Here is an 18,707-nt window from a genome sequence, read left to right as displayed (position 1 = left end):
TTACAGTTAGACTAACTTTAATATTTCACAACCTTTCCTATGAAACAGATGCGAGCTAGCTAGTTAGCCAAATACCCTGTGCTATTGAGATATTTCAATTGTAATGAGCTGACAAAATTTATTTTCTGTTGCTCTGGGGGGGGCGCCCAGCAAAATCTTGCCTATGGCGACAGAACACCCAGGACCAGTACTGCCCTGAATATACGCAAGGTTTCAAACGAGAGACCGAGACGCCCGCGTTCACGTTCGGCCAGTCAGACGCGCGGCGGCAGTGTTAGTAAATAAAGGTAGCCTGTAATTAGAGCAAGCATCACACCACATTCAGTCTCAAAGCCCCACCCAAGGAAACACCTCAGAGCGGTGTGCCAGGAAGTGCGGCGTTTTCAGCGGACACGCTAGCGAAGCCAAGGCAGACATGCACGATGTTCCTCATACAAGAAAGATTAACAATGCCACTAGTCTTTGGTAGGCGTATATATAGGTTTATATGTAACCTGGTCATTGGTGTTGATTAGTTATTTACGGTCTTCTGCTGAATTTCAATTTGATACTATTATTTGTTTTTTAAAAATATATTTTTAAGAAAAACATATTCGGTTATCCATATCTTATCTACAGGTAAGATAAAACAGTCTTTTTTGCCACATCACCAATCGCACTTCCTGCTATTTAAGTAACAGATGAAGTTGAAAAAGACAAAGTAGCACAATATTCAGGTGATAAGAAAAAGAGAAGTAATTTCATTTAAAGTGTCACTGCATCTGAATTTTCTTAAATCATATATACGGATATCGAAAATAAATAATGTAACTTGCACGTATAGAAAATGTAATTGGTTTTGTTTATATGACGTAATATCGCAGGCCATGGAGAAAGAACTTGCGCGTCCTTAATATGGATAGCTTTCATTCTACCGTAAATCGTAACCCTCGGTCATATAAAGTATAATTCTATATTAAGCAATAATCGTAATAAGTTTTGCTATTTATTTGCTATTTAAAATAGTCAAGTTAATAGATGCAATCATACAGATATACATACGTTTTTTTTTAAAAAAAGATGTAATGAAAAATCAGCAACATAAGAATGCAAAAAAGCTTCCTCAGATGTTTTTTTCTTTAAAAAAAAAAAAAAGATCTATCGTCTGTGAAATCAGAAATAGCACACCCATGAAAGTGGCATACATTCCAGAGCAAAACTGTCTAGTCAGACAACTGGAAATAAGGCGTGCAGAGTCATGTCAAGGACGTTACTTAAAAGCAAAAACATAAAGCTTACCTATCTGATACTCTGATTAGATTCCAGCATGTATATACTGTAGAACGAAAACAGTACATTAACACCGACTTAACTGCGTCCATTTCTAGCTTTTATTTGCTTGCTGCTTTGTTTGCTTGTTTGTTTGTTTGTTTGTTTGCTGTCCTCCTTCTGCAAAAATGTAATTGAAAATTTAGGGAAGCAGTGGATGACCGAGTTAACGAATAAATACGTATATTATTCCTTAATACGTGACAAAAATAGCATTACGTAATCACTTTTTCAAAGGCTCAGTAATTTTTAATCTTGGACAGATTGATTCTCCCGCCTCCAAGTTTTATATTATTTTGTCTGCCGCCTTTAATTACTATCTTGGGGCACAGACAAGTAATTGAAAGACTTACTCCCCTTGATGTCATAACCAATAACGTTACACCTACCTAAATTCTTGAAATAGGACATGAAGCGTTACCCACGTGAAGTGAGTCTTGAACTTGCAGTAGGCTACTTATTTATTTGATGTCCGTGTTACTGGCATCAGTGGCGCCTCTAGTGCTCGGTCTTCTTTCGTTTCACTCCCTAATTCCACCAGACACGAGTCCGTTATTTATGCCGTTTTGAGGACATAATAATTCATGTTTTTATATTGCATTATTTACTCAGAATTTTACGCAGCGTACTTCTCGGGCGAAAAGAAAAGAAAACAAAGAAAAATCTGCGGTTATATAGAAGTTCCTTATATGCATATTATCAAAGACGGTCAATTATTGGCTTACAGCCACGATTTAGAACATATAAGGAAAAAAATAAACAACAAAACACGAATGATTCATTGATTTATTATTTCGTTGGACCGTTATTCATTCGATACGATATTATAAATACTACTGTCCTCATCAATTCAGATACGGTATTCATCAAAAATAAACACAAAATACATTTAAAAAACGCAGTACAGGATTGATCAATGCAACAATATTTCGATTATTTCCTGAGGTATCTGAAGGCTATTAAAGGAATGATATTTATACAAAATATTTTTGCAAAACTTATGCAAGATAAATTTTGAAACTTGGGATTAAATATTTTTTTTGGTTTTATTGGTATGTCGGACCATATAAAGGTGACATAAAATTGCGTAAATTTTACAATAGCCACGTTTACATTCATGGTAAACTGTAATTAAAAATAATCGGGAAACTTTTGTTCTCTGTTCAAAGAACCAACACTTGAATATCAGGTCTGTAAGCTGAAATGATATTAGCTCCCAAAACAATTTATAGTTCAGTCAATATAAGGTTTATTTCTGACATCTAATATAGCTAAAAAAAATAAAACGATTTATTACAATTTACCCCAAAGCACACATACTCTGTCTTTTTTTTAACAATTTCATTTACAATCGTTACAAATATGAGATCTAAAAGCATGCTTGTACGTAATACGTACAATACGTAACAAAGCAGTGGAGCACCGCAAACCAAACGAAACAAAAAATAAGCGTAATAAAACTAAAAAATAATTCCGGCGTCGCCCAACCCCGATAAGCTGTTTATTCGCGAAAGCACCAACATACAGCCGTATACAGTAGGCCTATCGACCAGTGTGCACACAAAGAGCAGAACAAACGAAAAATCAAGGACAAGAACAGCAGGAGATTTTATAGGAGATGAAATATCTTACTGGTGATGTAAGGTGGCCCTTTGCACTTGAATTATGGCACAGAAGATTTAGCTGAGCTGAAGGGGACGCTGCCTTCTCTCTCTCCCTGTCAGAAGTATTAGCAGTCTTGATATATTGTCTGGCTCTACATTACCTTTATAAAACATAAGCGCATATCACCCAAGCCAGGACCACAGCGGTATATCGAAGAAAACGGTCCAAAATAAGATAGACGGAGTACACAGTCTAATAAACTATTTCATCTATACATCTCGACGTTTCCTAACATTATTTCCTTACTAGGCGCCTTTTAAAACCACGCTTTAAAATCCAAAAGAGAGAAAACCTCCTGTGCTTTTTCTTTCGTCATACCGATACGCATGCATCACCTGCCGACGGATCCGGCCGAATCGCTTAAACGGTCCGAAAATGCTCGTATTTTAAATGTATTTGGAGACCTCGTTAGTTTGTTCTTGTTCGTGTTTAGATCTAGTAGTATATGGCCAAACGACCAATTTAGAAAAAAAAAATGACAAGAGCATAACGCGTTATAATTCAGCTGGGCTCCTCCTCCCGGCCATGCCTTCTAATTAATGGGGCTCCCTACTTGCAAAACCCTGCATTGGACTGCAACATTGTCAAAGAGTGAAAGAGAGAGGGTGAAAGTGCCACTGGAGATAATTGATTACCTCCCAATCAACAATAACTTGTTAGTGATAGTCAATTCTGGCGACTCTTCGAGCCTCGCCATTTCAGGGAAGTGCCATTTTCCTACGGACTGCCACACGTCGTGGGGGAAGCATTACTGCCAAAGAAAGCTTGGATCGAAAACGAGGAAATACGGAATTTAAAATACAGAAAATAAAATAATTTACCCTGATGACAAACCACACAGCATGCTATTTGATTCGGCGACTATAATCTGACGTTTTTCCGTTCTTTATCCTGTTGTTTGCCAGAGTTTATGTTTGTTTGATTAGCAGGAATATATTTGTAATTTTTCAACTAAGTCTGCATAGCTGTAGCGGAAGAATGACATCCAAAGAAGAGGCAAAAGCTTCTGCGGTTGAAGAAAGACGACGAAGTCCGTTGGACCATCTTCCGCCGCCTGCCAACTCCAACAAACCCCTAACCCCATTCAGTATTGAGGACATTCTTAGCAAACCCTCGGTTAAGCGAAGTTACACACTCTGCGGCACAGCACACCTGATTTCTTCTGCAGAAAAACACCCTCAGTCGGGTCTTCCCTTATCCAATCGGGCACTGCTCACCCAGACGTCTCCTCTTTGCGCCCTCGAGGAACTAGCCAGCAAAACCTTCAAAGGACTTGAAGTAAGCGTTCTTCAGGCGGCAGAAGGTATGTTTCGATTATCTTCGAAATTATTGCAATCGGTGAATAATTCAGAGACATGTTTAGCGTTGAAATAGCAACGCTAAAACAAAAATAGTGAACCGAAGTCCTTAGAAAATACGAAAAAATGTTCAAATCTTACTACTGTAAGTTGACATGTTTGTACAGCCTTATACTTATTTAATTCATTTATTTTGATCAGCAAACCGCTTAACAGTTAATAGGCCTATGTAAAAAAATTAACGCAAAGAAAGTCAATTAATTATTTAAGGCCTGCCAGGTTATCATAATGTAGTACTCTGCTCTTTGTGTTTTTAGAACATACACTTGCACACTAAAAAAACTCCGTTCGCACAGAATAATTGTTTACCATTGATGATTTTATGATTGCATTGAAGTTGACTAAGGCGGTGTAAATTGATAGTTGAATCTGATTCAGAATCATAACTGTTATAAGCATATATTATGAAGGGAGAAATTTGAAAAAATAATACACTACATGCAGAACACAAACAAGCTTTTTAAATGTAACCATCAGGAATTACAAATTACACTATTTATACACGACTTCTTTATGTTTTCGCTACGTGATTATTTTAGTTATGAAGTATTTGGAAAACTTTGCGTGCTAACGACTTTTAATTCGGCCTGCATTATTTTTAGTGAATAATATTCTCGTGGGATGTACATATATGCAATATCAAACAGGTAATGTCAGTTTAATTTATCTTCACAGGTCGCGACGGAATGACCCTATTTGGGCAAAGGAACACGCCCAAAAAGAGAAGAAAGTCCAGAACAGCCTTCACGAATCATCAGATATATGAACTGGAGAAAAGATTCTTATATCAGAAATACTTGTCCCCAGCTGACCGAGACCAAATCGCTCAGCAGCTCGGGCTAACAAACGCCCAAGTCATAACCTGGTTTCAGAACCGCAGAGCGAAGCTGAAGAGGGATTTGGAAGAAATGAAAGCGGACGTAGAATCGGCCAAAGCTATTGGTTCGGTACCTTTGGAAAAAATCGCCAAACTCGCAGACCTCGAGAAATGTGCCAACGGAACACTGGGACACTCGCGGTCCGAGTCGCCAGCGTTGTCTGCACAGGAGCAGGAGATCTCAAACAAATTGCGAATGTCCCCGCTGTCCCCGTTCACAGACCACACAACAAGCAAAGAGTGTTCAGAAGACGAAGACGTGGAAATTGACGTGGACGACTGATAGATTATTTCAGAGCCACTTAAATGATAATAACAGCAACAACCATTATTCATAACCATTGTTGTTATTATTATCATTGTATCACAAGAACTATGAACTTAAACTGACATTTTGTTGACGAAAATATTGAAAGCAAAGCATGAACGATTCGTAGCGCTATACACAGTGACAGAGATATTATTCTGATCCTTCCTCTGTATTTAATCAAGACGACAGTCTTCAGTAAAAGCAATAACCAGTGTATTTAAAGAGCCGTCTCAAACGAAGGACAAAGCAAGGACTTTGACTGAATTATGTGCGTTTTTGAACAGACACGCACACCGGTACATTCACTTGTTTGCTCATATGTTGGTAATCTCATAAAGTATTTTTATCGCTCCATTATCGAACCTTTTTCAGCTTTTGCATGATATATAAATGCATGTTTAGTTTTCATAAATGTATTCTCTTTTGTTTAAAACTTTACAGCTTGTTTGTTTTTTTTTGTTTTTTTTTAATTTATCCAAAATTCCATTTCCCCACGTGCGTATGCGGGGCGTGTGTGTGTAAGTGTGTCTGTGCGTGTGTGTGTGCATTTAGGCTATTTGCATATTCAGCCACGCAGCATAACACTTATTTATACGGTATTGCATGAATCGAAAGGGTGATTGAAGTGAAGCGTTTGATCGACGAACGTACAATAAAGTTTCAGACAAGAACATGGGGTAAAATTATTCAGAAAAAAATCTATCGCGGTGATTTTAACAAGCTGTCGATTAATTTACTTTTCAGTAGTTCTAAATTCCTTTGTTTGAATACAATAAAGTAATTTACATTTTAATAGATTTACTATGTTTTGTATGCCTGTAAGTGCCTTTTTAACCCAGGACACTATTTAAACCAATGTAAAATGCGTAATGTATATAACATGAAAATAAAAAATCCCTTTTCTCAGAATATTTCAGTTTGTTGTATTATGATAATTGACGTATTGTTTAATTTAGGAGCAGTAGTAACATTTCTGGGCTTTGTGGAATAAGGCATTATTAAATAGTGTCGTTAAAGCAGTATTAGATCGAAATAAATTACTTTTGTTTATTTATATTGTAAATTTTTATTTTATAAATATATAAACTTACAATTGCCTTTTCCTAATTTCGTTGATTTTTTGCAATAGCAACAAATTCATTGTAGTTTATCTATAAGCATACACCATAACGTCAAAACCGAAAAGTGCTTAGGTAATTTATTTTGTATATATTCGCAAAAGGAGTAAACAGCAAAAAGTGCTTATTTTAAGTATAAATGTTTTCAATAATATTTAAATACAGAAAGTTAATTCTAGTTTTAAGTTGTCGACATCTCGTCGTCTTTACTGTTTTTTTGCTTTTGAAAATATCCATTTCTCTAGCGCGGCATCCTTCCCTTTTCACATTGTAAAAGCGTAACCTGCCTTCTTGACCCGGCAACGTGTGTTTTCCTATTCTTAACGAAATTTATGTGAGAAACACAAATCTGGTCCTGGGAGAAAAAAAGAGTGGATGCCACAAAAAAACACAAAGTTTTGGGCCAGTTTCTCTAAGGCTATATAATTCCTCTTTGAAAAGGGGTGAGGCTGTAATTTTTAGCGTAAAGCATGAAAACTGGGGACAAATGAGCAGTCTTCCCCGATGTGACAAGGGACAATGGGCCATGCACAGTTTCCCGCAGCTCTCAATACTGAGACAAGTGTGTCCCACTGCACAAAAAGGACACAAACGTTTGGAGGCCATATGGTTTTTGTATTTTCTTCACAAATTTTAGACAATTTGATGGATTGAGTTAACCCTCTTTTTAAACTGTTTAACTCCATTTTACAAAAGCTATAATGCATACATAGGCCCTCTCTTCACGAGGGCATCTGTGTCCATTAATGCCGACTCCTTTCTTTGCCTGTTTAGCTTGGCATTTTAAACAAGTCTATGAATTACAATGAAACTCGCTCTTTTTTTATAAAGCACTTGTCTCTTTCCCTTTTTAGGGGCTTGAAATAATACGGCTGACTTTTATCCAGAGATTTTTTTAGGTCCCGCATCTTGTGGCGAAAGTGTTTTTCATGTTAAGTAGGGGAGTCATAAAATGTTTAAACAGTGACATTTATGCGAGTGTCTGGTAAATGGGAGTCTTTTGTTTGTTTTCTTTTCCACTCTATTTCTTTTTTCTCTTTATGCCCTTTGTCTTTAGAGAGTTTAATGAAGCTGAAAACATGATGATGTGAGAAAGAGTATCCAAGAGAAGAAAAGGATTCTGTGATCAAGGAAGGGCCACATTCAACTTCAGATTTCTTAAAAAGAAACGAAGTGCCACGCGGATGCATTCCTGCTAGTCACGCACGTGATTAGGTATATGGACTTGTTTAATTTTGTTAGGCGGCATCTAGTTTCTGCTTGTTAGAGAATAACGGTTATTGGACCCAGGCTAAATGTTACTAAAAACCTGTCATATCTCAAGAAGTTCAAAATAAATTGCAACAAAATAATTTTTGACCATTAATAAAAAGCAAAATAGCTGCAATTAATAATAATAATAACAATAATAATAATAATAATAATAATAATATGCAACTTCCAATCGTCTATCCTTGTTAAGATCACGGGATAACAACAACAACAACAATAATAATAACAACAACAACAATAATAATAATAATAATAATAATAATAATAAATTCAGTTGTTTCCCTTAATCGCACTGTAACGTTTAGGTAGCTTCCTCTTGACAGGTACGGTTGGTTTGTTGACTTACCACGGTATGAAATAAAATATTGTACCTATTCGTTAACGCAATTTTTTTTTCCCCAAAAAAGGGTCGTTTACATTAATGAGTCAATATGAAACAAAAGTATACTACAATACCACCTGGGTCTATTGAACGTGACCACTTCCCCAAACACCGTTTCACCAGGTAAAACATGTAAACAGGTTGTACACAGATAAGTCTAAAAACAAGTCTAAAGTGGGTTAAATTAATTTGAACAATACGCTATTAATTTAGATGCGTTATTCGTGTGGCCAGACTGTTCTAACATTCACCGTTGTAATGCACATTAATAATATGCAAATGCCTAGATTATAGTAATGATAACTAATAATGCGAAAAATTGTGCTTCTTGTATTTTCGCTGAGCGTCGGACTTTCTTGGTTGGTAGGTGCATGCGCACAAACACCCACAGGAACCTAATTTTGGAGATCCTGCGTTGTATTATTAATCTAGTAGCAAAGTTCTTCAAGTTATGCACTTATATCACACTTGCCCCCGCAACTGTAATACAGAGATCCTCAGACAAACCATGTTTATTATATCAGCAAAGGTTGAAGCAGTCTGAGTTTGTGGATACCAGTTCCTTATTTTATGAGGTGTTGTCAAACGTGGCAACGATAAGTAATACTACAATCTGAGAGACCAGAACGTGGTAATTAATCCCAAAGCCTTAAGTGTATTTCAGTTCAAGAGAAAAAAAATCGCTAATTCAATCGTCCGGAAAATTGAAGTTTGATGCATGAGTCCCTGCTGAAACAATAGGTCGCCCCATGCTCTCTCTCTCGCTCTCTCTCTCTCTCTTTCTCTCTCGCTTTCTCTCTCTTTCTCGCTCTCTCTCTCTCTCTCTCACACACACACACACACACACACACACATACACACGATCTCATTTGCCATCGCTCAGATGACGTGGAAAAGTTAAAGACAAACTAATGTATACACCATATGAATTATGAATATATATATAAGTATGTATTTGTGAACATAAATACAAGATAAAAAGTCGGTAGAATATGAAAAATTCATTCTTTAAATTACCGTTAACTGATTAACGAGGGAGTTCGTAAATTCACCTGGGTCTGTTATTCCAAGTGTGTATATGCAAATAAATTTAGAAATCAGTTTTTATGGAATTGTTTATTTTAATTAATTTATTTCATGATATAATTAAAGTAATTTTGGTTTATTTCCTATAATTAAAGCACACTGCAATGTATTACCGTTATACCGACTATTTTACATATACATATATAAAACAGAAATTGTGTTGTATGCATCTTTTATTTTCTGTGCGGTAGAATATGAATACAGGGTATATTTTCTACTAAATTTCACCGAAACATGTTGGTGGTCGGCTCGGAGATAGCAACACACACACACACACACACACACGCACACACACGCACACGTGCACACACACACACACGCACACACACACACACACACACAAAAACACTTTTTATCGACTCTGTGCTAGATGGCTTGTCACTAAAGTGCATGATTTGAGATGAGAAATGACCTAGATTAACCTAAGGGGGGAGCTTGATTGATCACTAAATAGGGTGAATTTGAAAGTTTTAGTCATAACGTTCCTGTAGAGCCCGTTAATACTTCAAACTTCAATTTTACGGGCTATTGAACTAAGCATGTCCCTGACAAAATTGATATATGTATTAATTTTCTTCAACTGTTGATTAATTACTCTCCACTGAAAGAATTATATGAAACACTTTGCCTTGAATTTGCATATTAATCAAATTCTACTTGATAATTCACACAGAGCAATAGATTTAGGGGAATTGTGAAGCATAACTTGAGGAAAAAAACTATGCGGACCCTAAAATATTTTTTCCTCTCCCTTACTGCTAAGCTGCTTGTCTAGTGTATTAAAATCAAAGATGCAGAACGAGTTAGCCTAGCTATTTGGTGAAAACAGAAATTGCCTGTCCAGTTTTATGATGTGCTCGTGCTGAGCAGGCAGATCTTAATGTGTCCTGTCAAAATAGCGAAGATTTAAAGGAGCTGGAGGCTCTCCTCAAAGCGCCGCTAATTTATGTGCGCGTGCGTTTGTACGTCGACTGTTATCCTAGTTGTAACGTTCTGAGAGCTGTCAGTGTCCAAATAACTGAGTAAATGTGCATATACTTGGCAAGTGAACGGTAATTTCAAGCTTGGAAAATCAAAATCATAAAGTAACGTTTCAAAAATAAATGTAAATGTTTTACAAAACAGATTGCAAAGAAGTCATTACATGTGCAAAAAAAATCCTAGAAATTAAACCAAATGTTGAAAGGAAAGGCGACTAAATTACATAACATTGTTAGCAACAACAGAATAGAATTTCATTGATATCGATAACCGCAGATTCAAAAGGACAGTATGAGTTCATTGATTAGTAGAATGAACATAAAAATAGGCCTACGTAAAAATATACTAAAAACAAAACATTTTTACTCTATATCTTTATGTCTCTGTGGGCTATTAATGTAAGCTCAGTTATTTCAATAATACTTTTATGAGTGACAATAATATTTATCATTAGGATCATATTTTTAAGTAATTTAGAGTCAAATTTAAAAAATTATCCCGGCTTACCAATATCCAACCTCTATATATAGGGCAGAAAAACATAACTATAAACCCATATAGCTATAAAAATGATAATATGTATGTATATATTTTCAAATTCCAAACACGAATCTTTATACCTGAACCTGGGTGCGACCGCTAAGTCACTCTATTAACACGTCCAATTCATATTGGAAGTAACCCAAATTCAAATAAAAATTGTACAAAACTTTTAAAAGCACTTGGAAAAACTGAACTGTTACACCCTCACACGTGTACTGAAGCTACACCATGCTTATAAATAAAGGCTATAGCCGTTAATGCTCTCCTGATTTTACCATCATCACGTGGGATTTATGCCGACCCAACTACACTGGTAACAGTTCCCTTTGGTAAGCAAAAAAATCCAATTACACTGTGGGAAAAGTAACGATACCGGCACTTCTTTCTGGTAGGTGTTTAAGTATGTTATATTTAATATTAGTTGGTGATTAGTAATACAACATCCCGCGACGCTGTTCAGTACTTACAAGATTGATGGATAGCTACAACATGGTATATGACGCCAATCTTGTGAGTACTCACAACAGCTGTGGTCACTGTTCAACAACACATATTATATTACTAATAATATTAATTATGCCAAATAAAGTTTTAAGTTATCGAGTGTATGTATTTACTGCTATACTTCTGAAAAGCGTATTTTAGCTGCAGATATTTTTGGGATGTCTTAGTGTACCCAACAAAGTTCGGCCATCAGAAATCCCGCTAGAGCATGCAGTCACAGCCATTGAGTTACCTAGACCTCCGACACGCCCTTTTAAAGAAAATTTAACGAAAAATTAGATCAGGTATAGAACTTGTAGCTGTCAAAACAGCCACAATAGTTACGTTAATTGTTTTAAATCTTCTTGTAATGCACTTGTTAATTTCCTGAGTGTAGTCATGTTGAAAATGGCATACTGCCTTTAAAAAACCAAGCGGAATCAGGGGCGATTCTATGACATACCCTTAGGGGGACTCAGTCCCCAGAAATGCGTACGAAAATACGAAACAAGTCCACTAAACGGATTCGGAAAAAGACTTTTTCTGAGGGGGCGGAGACAGAAAAAATAGGAACTTCCCTAGAATGGGGCCTAAAATCGCTGACTTATTAGAAATTTCACTAGACTGCAAAGCTGTGTAAACTGTAGAACTACAGGTTAAATTTATTCCTCAAGGGTCTAATTAGGGAACCATAAATAATTTTAAACAAAATCTTCGTGTGTCACTCAGTACAAAGGATCACAGCAAAAACGCAGTTTTTTAGTGTAAACACATACCTGACTAAAAGCAAATGAATAACAGCGCTTTCAAAGTTTTCATGCACTTGGAATTTTAAACCCCAAATGCTGGAAATGGGGATCAAGATGGAATCCTGAAAAATCTGCCAAACCCGGTGGGAATTAAAAGGAAAACCAGGATAGACTAGATGATAATACAAATTTACATAGTTTTTTTTCAACCAATAAGTAGATAGATAGATAGATAGATAGATAGATAGATAGATAGACATGCATACACACACATACACACATACATACATACATAACATTCACACACATACATACATACACACAAACATTCACATACATACACACACATACACACAAACATTCACACACATACATACATACATACACACAAACATTCACACACACACATACATACATAACATTCACACACATACATACATACATACATACACACAAACATTCACACGCATACATACATACATACATACATACATACATACACACAAACATTCACACACATACATACATACATACATAACATTCACACACATACATACATACATACACACAAACATTCACACACATACATACATACATACACACAAACATTCACACACACACAAAAACATACATACACACATATACATACATGCACACACATACATACATACACACACATACATACACACACATACATGCACACACATACATACACACATATATACATACATACAAATATATACATACATACATACATACATACACACACACATACGCACACATATATACATACATACATACATACACATACATACATACATACACACATACGCACATACGCACACATATATACATACATACATATATACACGCCACCTTTACGTGCTGTATGAGGTGACTGCTGTTAGCTGTAATCTTTTTCTTTTAATATATTAAAGATTGATCCCAAAATTATAGTAATTTTCATCCAGAAAAATGAGGTATGAGTATTAATAGAAATGATTTACACACAGTGGAAAAGTAATGAAAAAACTGTTATATGGTCTAAGCACGTTTTATATTATTTTGACTATTTTTCGATATTAAACAAGGTAAATTGCTTCATGTCAAAGCAGTATAACGGACAGTTCATTGGAATTTTATTTATTGTCAAATATTTCCGTTTGGGAACATTACATCATGAATGAAATAATGAAGGAATATCTTTCTTAATAAATATTAGTTATATGCAGATAATGGCTTTAAATTATTAGTTTAGCAAGCTGAAAACATTTTTACCGTTTCAAATTGACGGTAGATACATGGTACACTGGTTAGAAATTCTGGGTCGCCCGTACACTTTCTGAAATACATCATCTGATGAAGTAATATATAGGAAAGCGCAAATCAGGTTATTTTCGGCGTGCTTAAATAAGGCTAATTATTTTTAAACCTTACATACAAGCAGGTGTGAGCCGTGACACAGAAGAAAAAGTCTTCAGGCACAATAAACAAAGAGGAATCGCTTTTGTTTGCTAAGTGCTGTAGAGAGTTTGCTTGGATGTTGCCCCTGACAAACCCCAGCGTGTAACTGCACCACTGACTGAGATTAAAATTGGGAACTGATGGGGGTGACTGTCCTGGAGGCATAATTAGTTGATTGGATGGCAGAACAAACGCTGTGGCCGATATCTGACTCGCATATGGACGGACAGTCAAGCCCACGTCCTCTTGGATCTATCCCTATTCGGGGCATTGAAAACGCAGGGATCTGAAAATGTGACAATGGAGTACACGGGTAAACTGGCTTTTCATAAGCATAATTTTAGAGGTACTGGAAAGTTCATACAATACATGGCTGTGTTATGGTACGAAGACGCTATGTGACTTTTTATATCTACGAGATTAACAGTCGTATTGTATACTCAAATAGCTCTGTAATCGTTTTTGAATATAACCAAACAACGTTGTAGGCCTATTATTGTGGCTCCAATTTGATGGTATTTGTTAGATTTTAAATACAAAGGCATTAAAATACAGTGTCAGGTTAATTGGTTATTTCAATGCCTTTTGTCATTTAAATAAACGTCTGACATGTTTAATCACGATGTTTAATGGTTCGTCTTAAGGTTCAGTGAAATTTTTGCTCGCTCTTTTAACTTAAGAGCAACATTTCTGCAAGCTTCCGGGTAGCATTTTCACCTGGATAGCAGCTATTTCGGGAATACCCTCTTCTCACCGAGCAAATTCTCAAGTAACACAACCTTGCAGTCTGAATCGATTTATGTAAGTAGCATAGCAGACGATCAAAGGTTTTGAAGTTCAACCTTCACAGTACAAAATGACAGTGTAAATGATGGAAAACGGATTTCACAGAAATTAATTCAAAGCAGCGCATCTCAGGAGTTATGAATGAATTAAATGTTATACAAAACTAGGTATTTTCATACAGTAAACACATCAGCAATTCTGCTCATTTTCCTAATTAAAACTAACAAAACAAAATTACTATTAAGAAAATGAAGGGAGATGACACGTCCAGAGTGTAAGGTGATTGGTGAATTAGGTGTAGGACCTGTGTTGGATATTCCTCTCGTTCCCAATGCTAAAGAAAACTAGCCTCTTTCAAGTTCTGTGAAATGGATGAAAATTAGAGATAATTAGTCACTAGGAGAGTAACAGCTGTGTAAAGAATACAAGTGCGAAGCATGTCTAGTGAATGCCAAGCTCATTAAAATGTGTACTCCACTGTCATCTAGTGGCAAACATTTATAACGACACTAGCAATCTGCGCCGCAAATAAAAGTAGGCGCTTTTCCCTAAAGCTTCGTAATGGTTTGGACGAAATTATTTCGTACCAATTATCGTTTGTTACCCGAAACCCTTCGTAACTAAAGCAGTTGTAATCACCTTCGTAAATTAACGAGTGAGTGCGCCCATTTGTTATTTTCTACGTCGTTCTTTACTTGAACTTTTGCCTGCTATTCCGTCACAGAGACACAGAGGTCGCCCTAAATATAAAAGACTGTAATTTGCATTGCGCAAAATGGGCCCTTTGTAGCTTTAACACCTGTATACAATTTCAGTACGTAACAGGGGTGTACACAAATCAGAGTTGAATTTAAAATGCCCCTTGAATTAAATTTGAACTGCAGTTGCACACAGGATGCATAACTGCAATTCATATTTGGATTTAAGGAAGTACAATTAAAATTGTCATACACAGCATATGCTGTATCATTGTTATAAAAATGTCATGTCATTCAGAATGAAAGAATGTAACATTTGAAGTGTTACCTACGGAATGAATCATTTAAATGTGATTTTGTGGAAGAGCACTTTATACAGTCATAAAACTAACCCTATCACAACCCCATCTATCTGACAATTTACAGACACTCACAAAAAGCTAGTGCAGACACCTAAAAATGTTGACACACATAACAACAAATATGTGGCCATGTAAAATGATTTAGAGGTCCAGGATAAACCAAATGTATATATTTACAATAGGCTAAAAGTTAAATATATAAAATAAATATAAAAGGTCGGTATATATATCAACTATCTATTAAATTTATCATACAATAATGCAGCCCTATGTTTCGCTAGATTTAATAACATATCTGTGTTGTGTGACTGTATTGAATTCCTTTGAATTTAAATAAATTAAATTGTTCTTCCTGTCATTGCAATTCATAACATTCTGTGAGCTGCGGTCAGTTCAATTCATATTCAAATTAATGAATGGAATAGGGCACAATTCATAAATTCTGCTTTGCACAACCCAGGTAACTAATGCGGTTATTTTGATGAGTTTTTTTATAAGATTTTTTTTTTACATGTGCACGGCTGATATTACAGTAGTATAAAAATACACCGTGACCTGCATAACAGAAGCCTGGCCTTTTAAGAAAGAGAACTGAGGTGTGGGGCTGCTTGTATGTGGGCCACCCTGTATTTGACAACTGAAATACGTGGGATCGATGTTCCTCTTATCTGTCATTCTATGCTTTTTTTCAATTGGACAATGGAACCAACCAAGAACTAGTTTAATTTCGTTAGTTAAATATCGGATAACGAAGGGCTTTGGGAAACACAAATCTCATTCGATCTTTACCTCCGTGGTTCCGTTTATCTTCTTCGTTATTCGTTAAGATTGTTCGTTATCGGGAAAGGTAGCCCCCGATTGATGTAGTGTTATTGCCACCCTGTGGTAAAACATTGAAACGACAAGCCAGTTTTGTGAATCATTATAATTATAAATATGACGACGGATATTATTATTAATATTATTATTATTATAACAACCATAATCAATTATTTGTTTATAAATTGGTTTGTTTAATCATCTGTCAGTAACTAATCGTCAAACCCAGGGCGTCGTTAGCTCCGATCAGTCGGGGCTATAACCCCGAATATTTTATGCGGAGCCCCGAGTTTTAGCCCCGAAGCCAATCTGTCTTTAAAAGAAAAAAGTCAAGCCCTGGTAAATTTGACTTAGCCCCTGATTATTTTTCAATAACTACAAACGCCCCTGCATCCACCTATCTTCAAACTGCTAATTCAGGGGTGCGTTTCCTGAAAACGATCCATCTTAGCGAATAATGATCAAAATAACGAACGACGTATACAAGCACAGACTGTCGATAACAGGAAAATCGATCCCACGTATCTCAATAGTTAAATATGTTATATGATCATCATGTGCAAATATAAATACACAGAAACACACACACACACACACACACACACACACACATACACATATATTCCCACTTCAAAAGATGTGACTGAACACATAGCAAGTTTGATTGGTTAGCTCATTATATAGCCTACCATGAATAGTGGCCCATTCTATTCATCAATTGGGTTTTGAATTAAATTGCCCACACCCTGTAAAATGTTGAATTGGAATGTCAGGAAGAAGAATTTAATTAATTCATTTCAGAGCAATTCAATGCACTCAACACAGGAATGTCATTTATTCTAAATTTACTTTCACAATGGTATATATTGACCTTCTAATATGTAATACTGAGTGAACTGAACTTTATATGTGCATGGCTATAAGATAAAAAATAGTATGTTTTAGCCTATTCTAACAATGCATATTTGATTTATGTCGGTTTTTTTCCTTGTGCATATATTTTTATTTATTGTTTTTGCATATTTAGTTGTTTATGTGTGTTACCCTTTGTGAGGAGTCTTCAGTATCTTGAAGTAACTGTGAGTGACCGTATAGGTTGTCAGATGGATAAGGCTGTGATTGGGTTACTTGTATGACTGTATGAATTAAGTGCCCTTTCACCATGGTACACAAAATGACTATTATATTATTTATTCTATAGGTGACATTTCAGATTCATGATAAATAATAGTTATAAATAATAGTCATGAATAATAGTCATAAATAATAGTCATAAATAATAGTCAACTATTCAGTCAGATGCTCAAACAGGGGGGCATGGCCAACGAGTACTTTTTTGCTGCCTAAATATTTGTGATTGTGGTTGGGGGGGGGATTCAGTGTATGCTGTTTAAGTAATATGCTGTGCGATTTATATTTAAACTTCATATTGCACCTGAACTGTGAATTTATGTGAAATCAATTCCATTTTAATTCTTCGAATTGCTATTCTGCACCATATTTTAAACCAATTTTATTAATTCAATTTGATTTTCAAAGTCATTCTCAAGTCAGTTCTGAATTGTGCACAACCCTGTTATGTACTCAAATTGCAAACAAGTGTTAGCTCTTTTGCGCTAATTTATACTTTACATTATAGTTGTATATTGCAATATTGACCCCTTATCATCATTATCAAGTTTTCCAAAAGAGCGTCGGTTGTTTTTTGTTATTTATATGTAGGGCGACCTCTGTGTCTCTGTGACAGAATAGCAGGCAAACGTTCAAATAAAAAAAAAGAAATGGGCGGGAGCACTCGTATATTTACGAGCAAGATTACGAACTACCGTAGTTACGATGGGATTGGAGAAACACTCTCCAAGTACTGCCTTCGGGAAACTCACCTTTCATCGGAGTTTAAGGACTAATAATCCTGCCAGTTTAGAGTATAAGGACAGGGTGCCAAACTTTGATAAGTATAAAATATACAACAAATCACAGACGTCATTTTTATATTGCAATACTTATTCTAACAAGGACAACATTTATTTAATTTGTCATTATATAACCATGTTCGGTGTACAATAATACTGTAAATGATTTAAAATCTAAGATAATAAAGATAATGTGCAATACAAGTTAAAACAGGTAAGTGGACAGGTAGGTTGTGAATATGTGCAAGGAAATTTAATTCAAGAGAACAAAAGAATAGTGAGATTCGATCAATGTTGCTGCAGGAGAGGTTTAAAAATGTACAACTGGATTGTCGATTGATAATTTCCTAGATGTTGTCCCTTTCCTTTCAAAGGAACCGCGCTTACCTTACCAGCTGAGGTTCAGCGGCTACACTTGGTTCGTAGCTCAACAGAAAAAACGTGCAGAAGAACCCATACCCATTATGTAATCCAACGTCACAGGGATTGACGTAATGACGTTGATGCATGCTGCCACGAATTCCTAAGCACTA

At 35.8% G+C, this 18,707-nt stretch overlaps 1 protein-coding gene across 1 annotated transcript; it reads left to right on the top strand.

Annotated features, from left to right (window-relative positions):
* The first annotated feature begins 414 nt into the window (after positions 1-414).
* lbx1b (ladybird homeobox 1b) lies at positions 415-5,924 on the top strand. The gene is made up of 3 exons (XM_023798817.2): positions 415-618; positions 3,903-4,276; positions 5,007-5,924. Exons 2-3 carry the CDS (start codon positions 3,952-3,954, stop codon positions 5,489-5,491), a joined length of 810 nt encoding a protein of 269 aa, XP_023654585.1. The 5' UTR covers positions 415-618; positions 3,903-3,951; the 3' UTR covers positions 5,492-5,924.
* Positions 5,925-18,707: the final 12,783 nt, after the last annotated feature.

Source organism: Paramormyrops kingsleyae, chromosome 20 (genome assembly GCF_048594095.1).
Source record: "Paramormyrops kingsleyae isolate MSU_618 chromosome 20, PKINGS_0.4, whole genome shotgun sequence".
NCBI lineage: Eukaryota > Metazoa > Chordata > Actinopteri > Osteoglossiformes > Mormyridae > Paramormyrops > Paramormyrops kingsleyae.
Note: the sequence above shows the minus strand (reverse complement) of the source record. Positions and strands in the feature narration are given on the sequence as shown.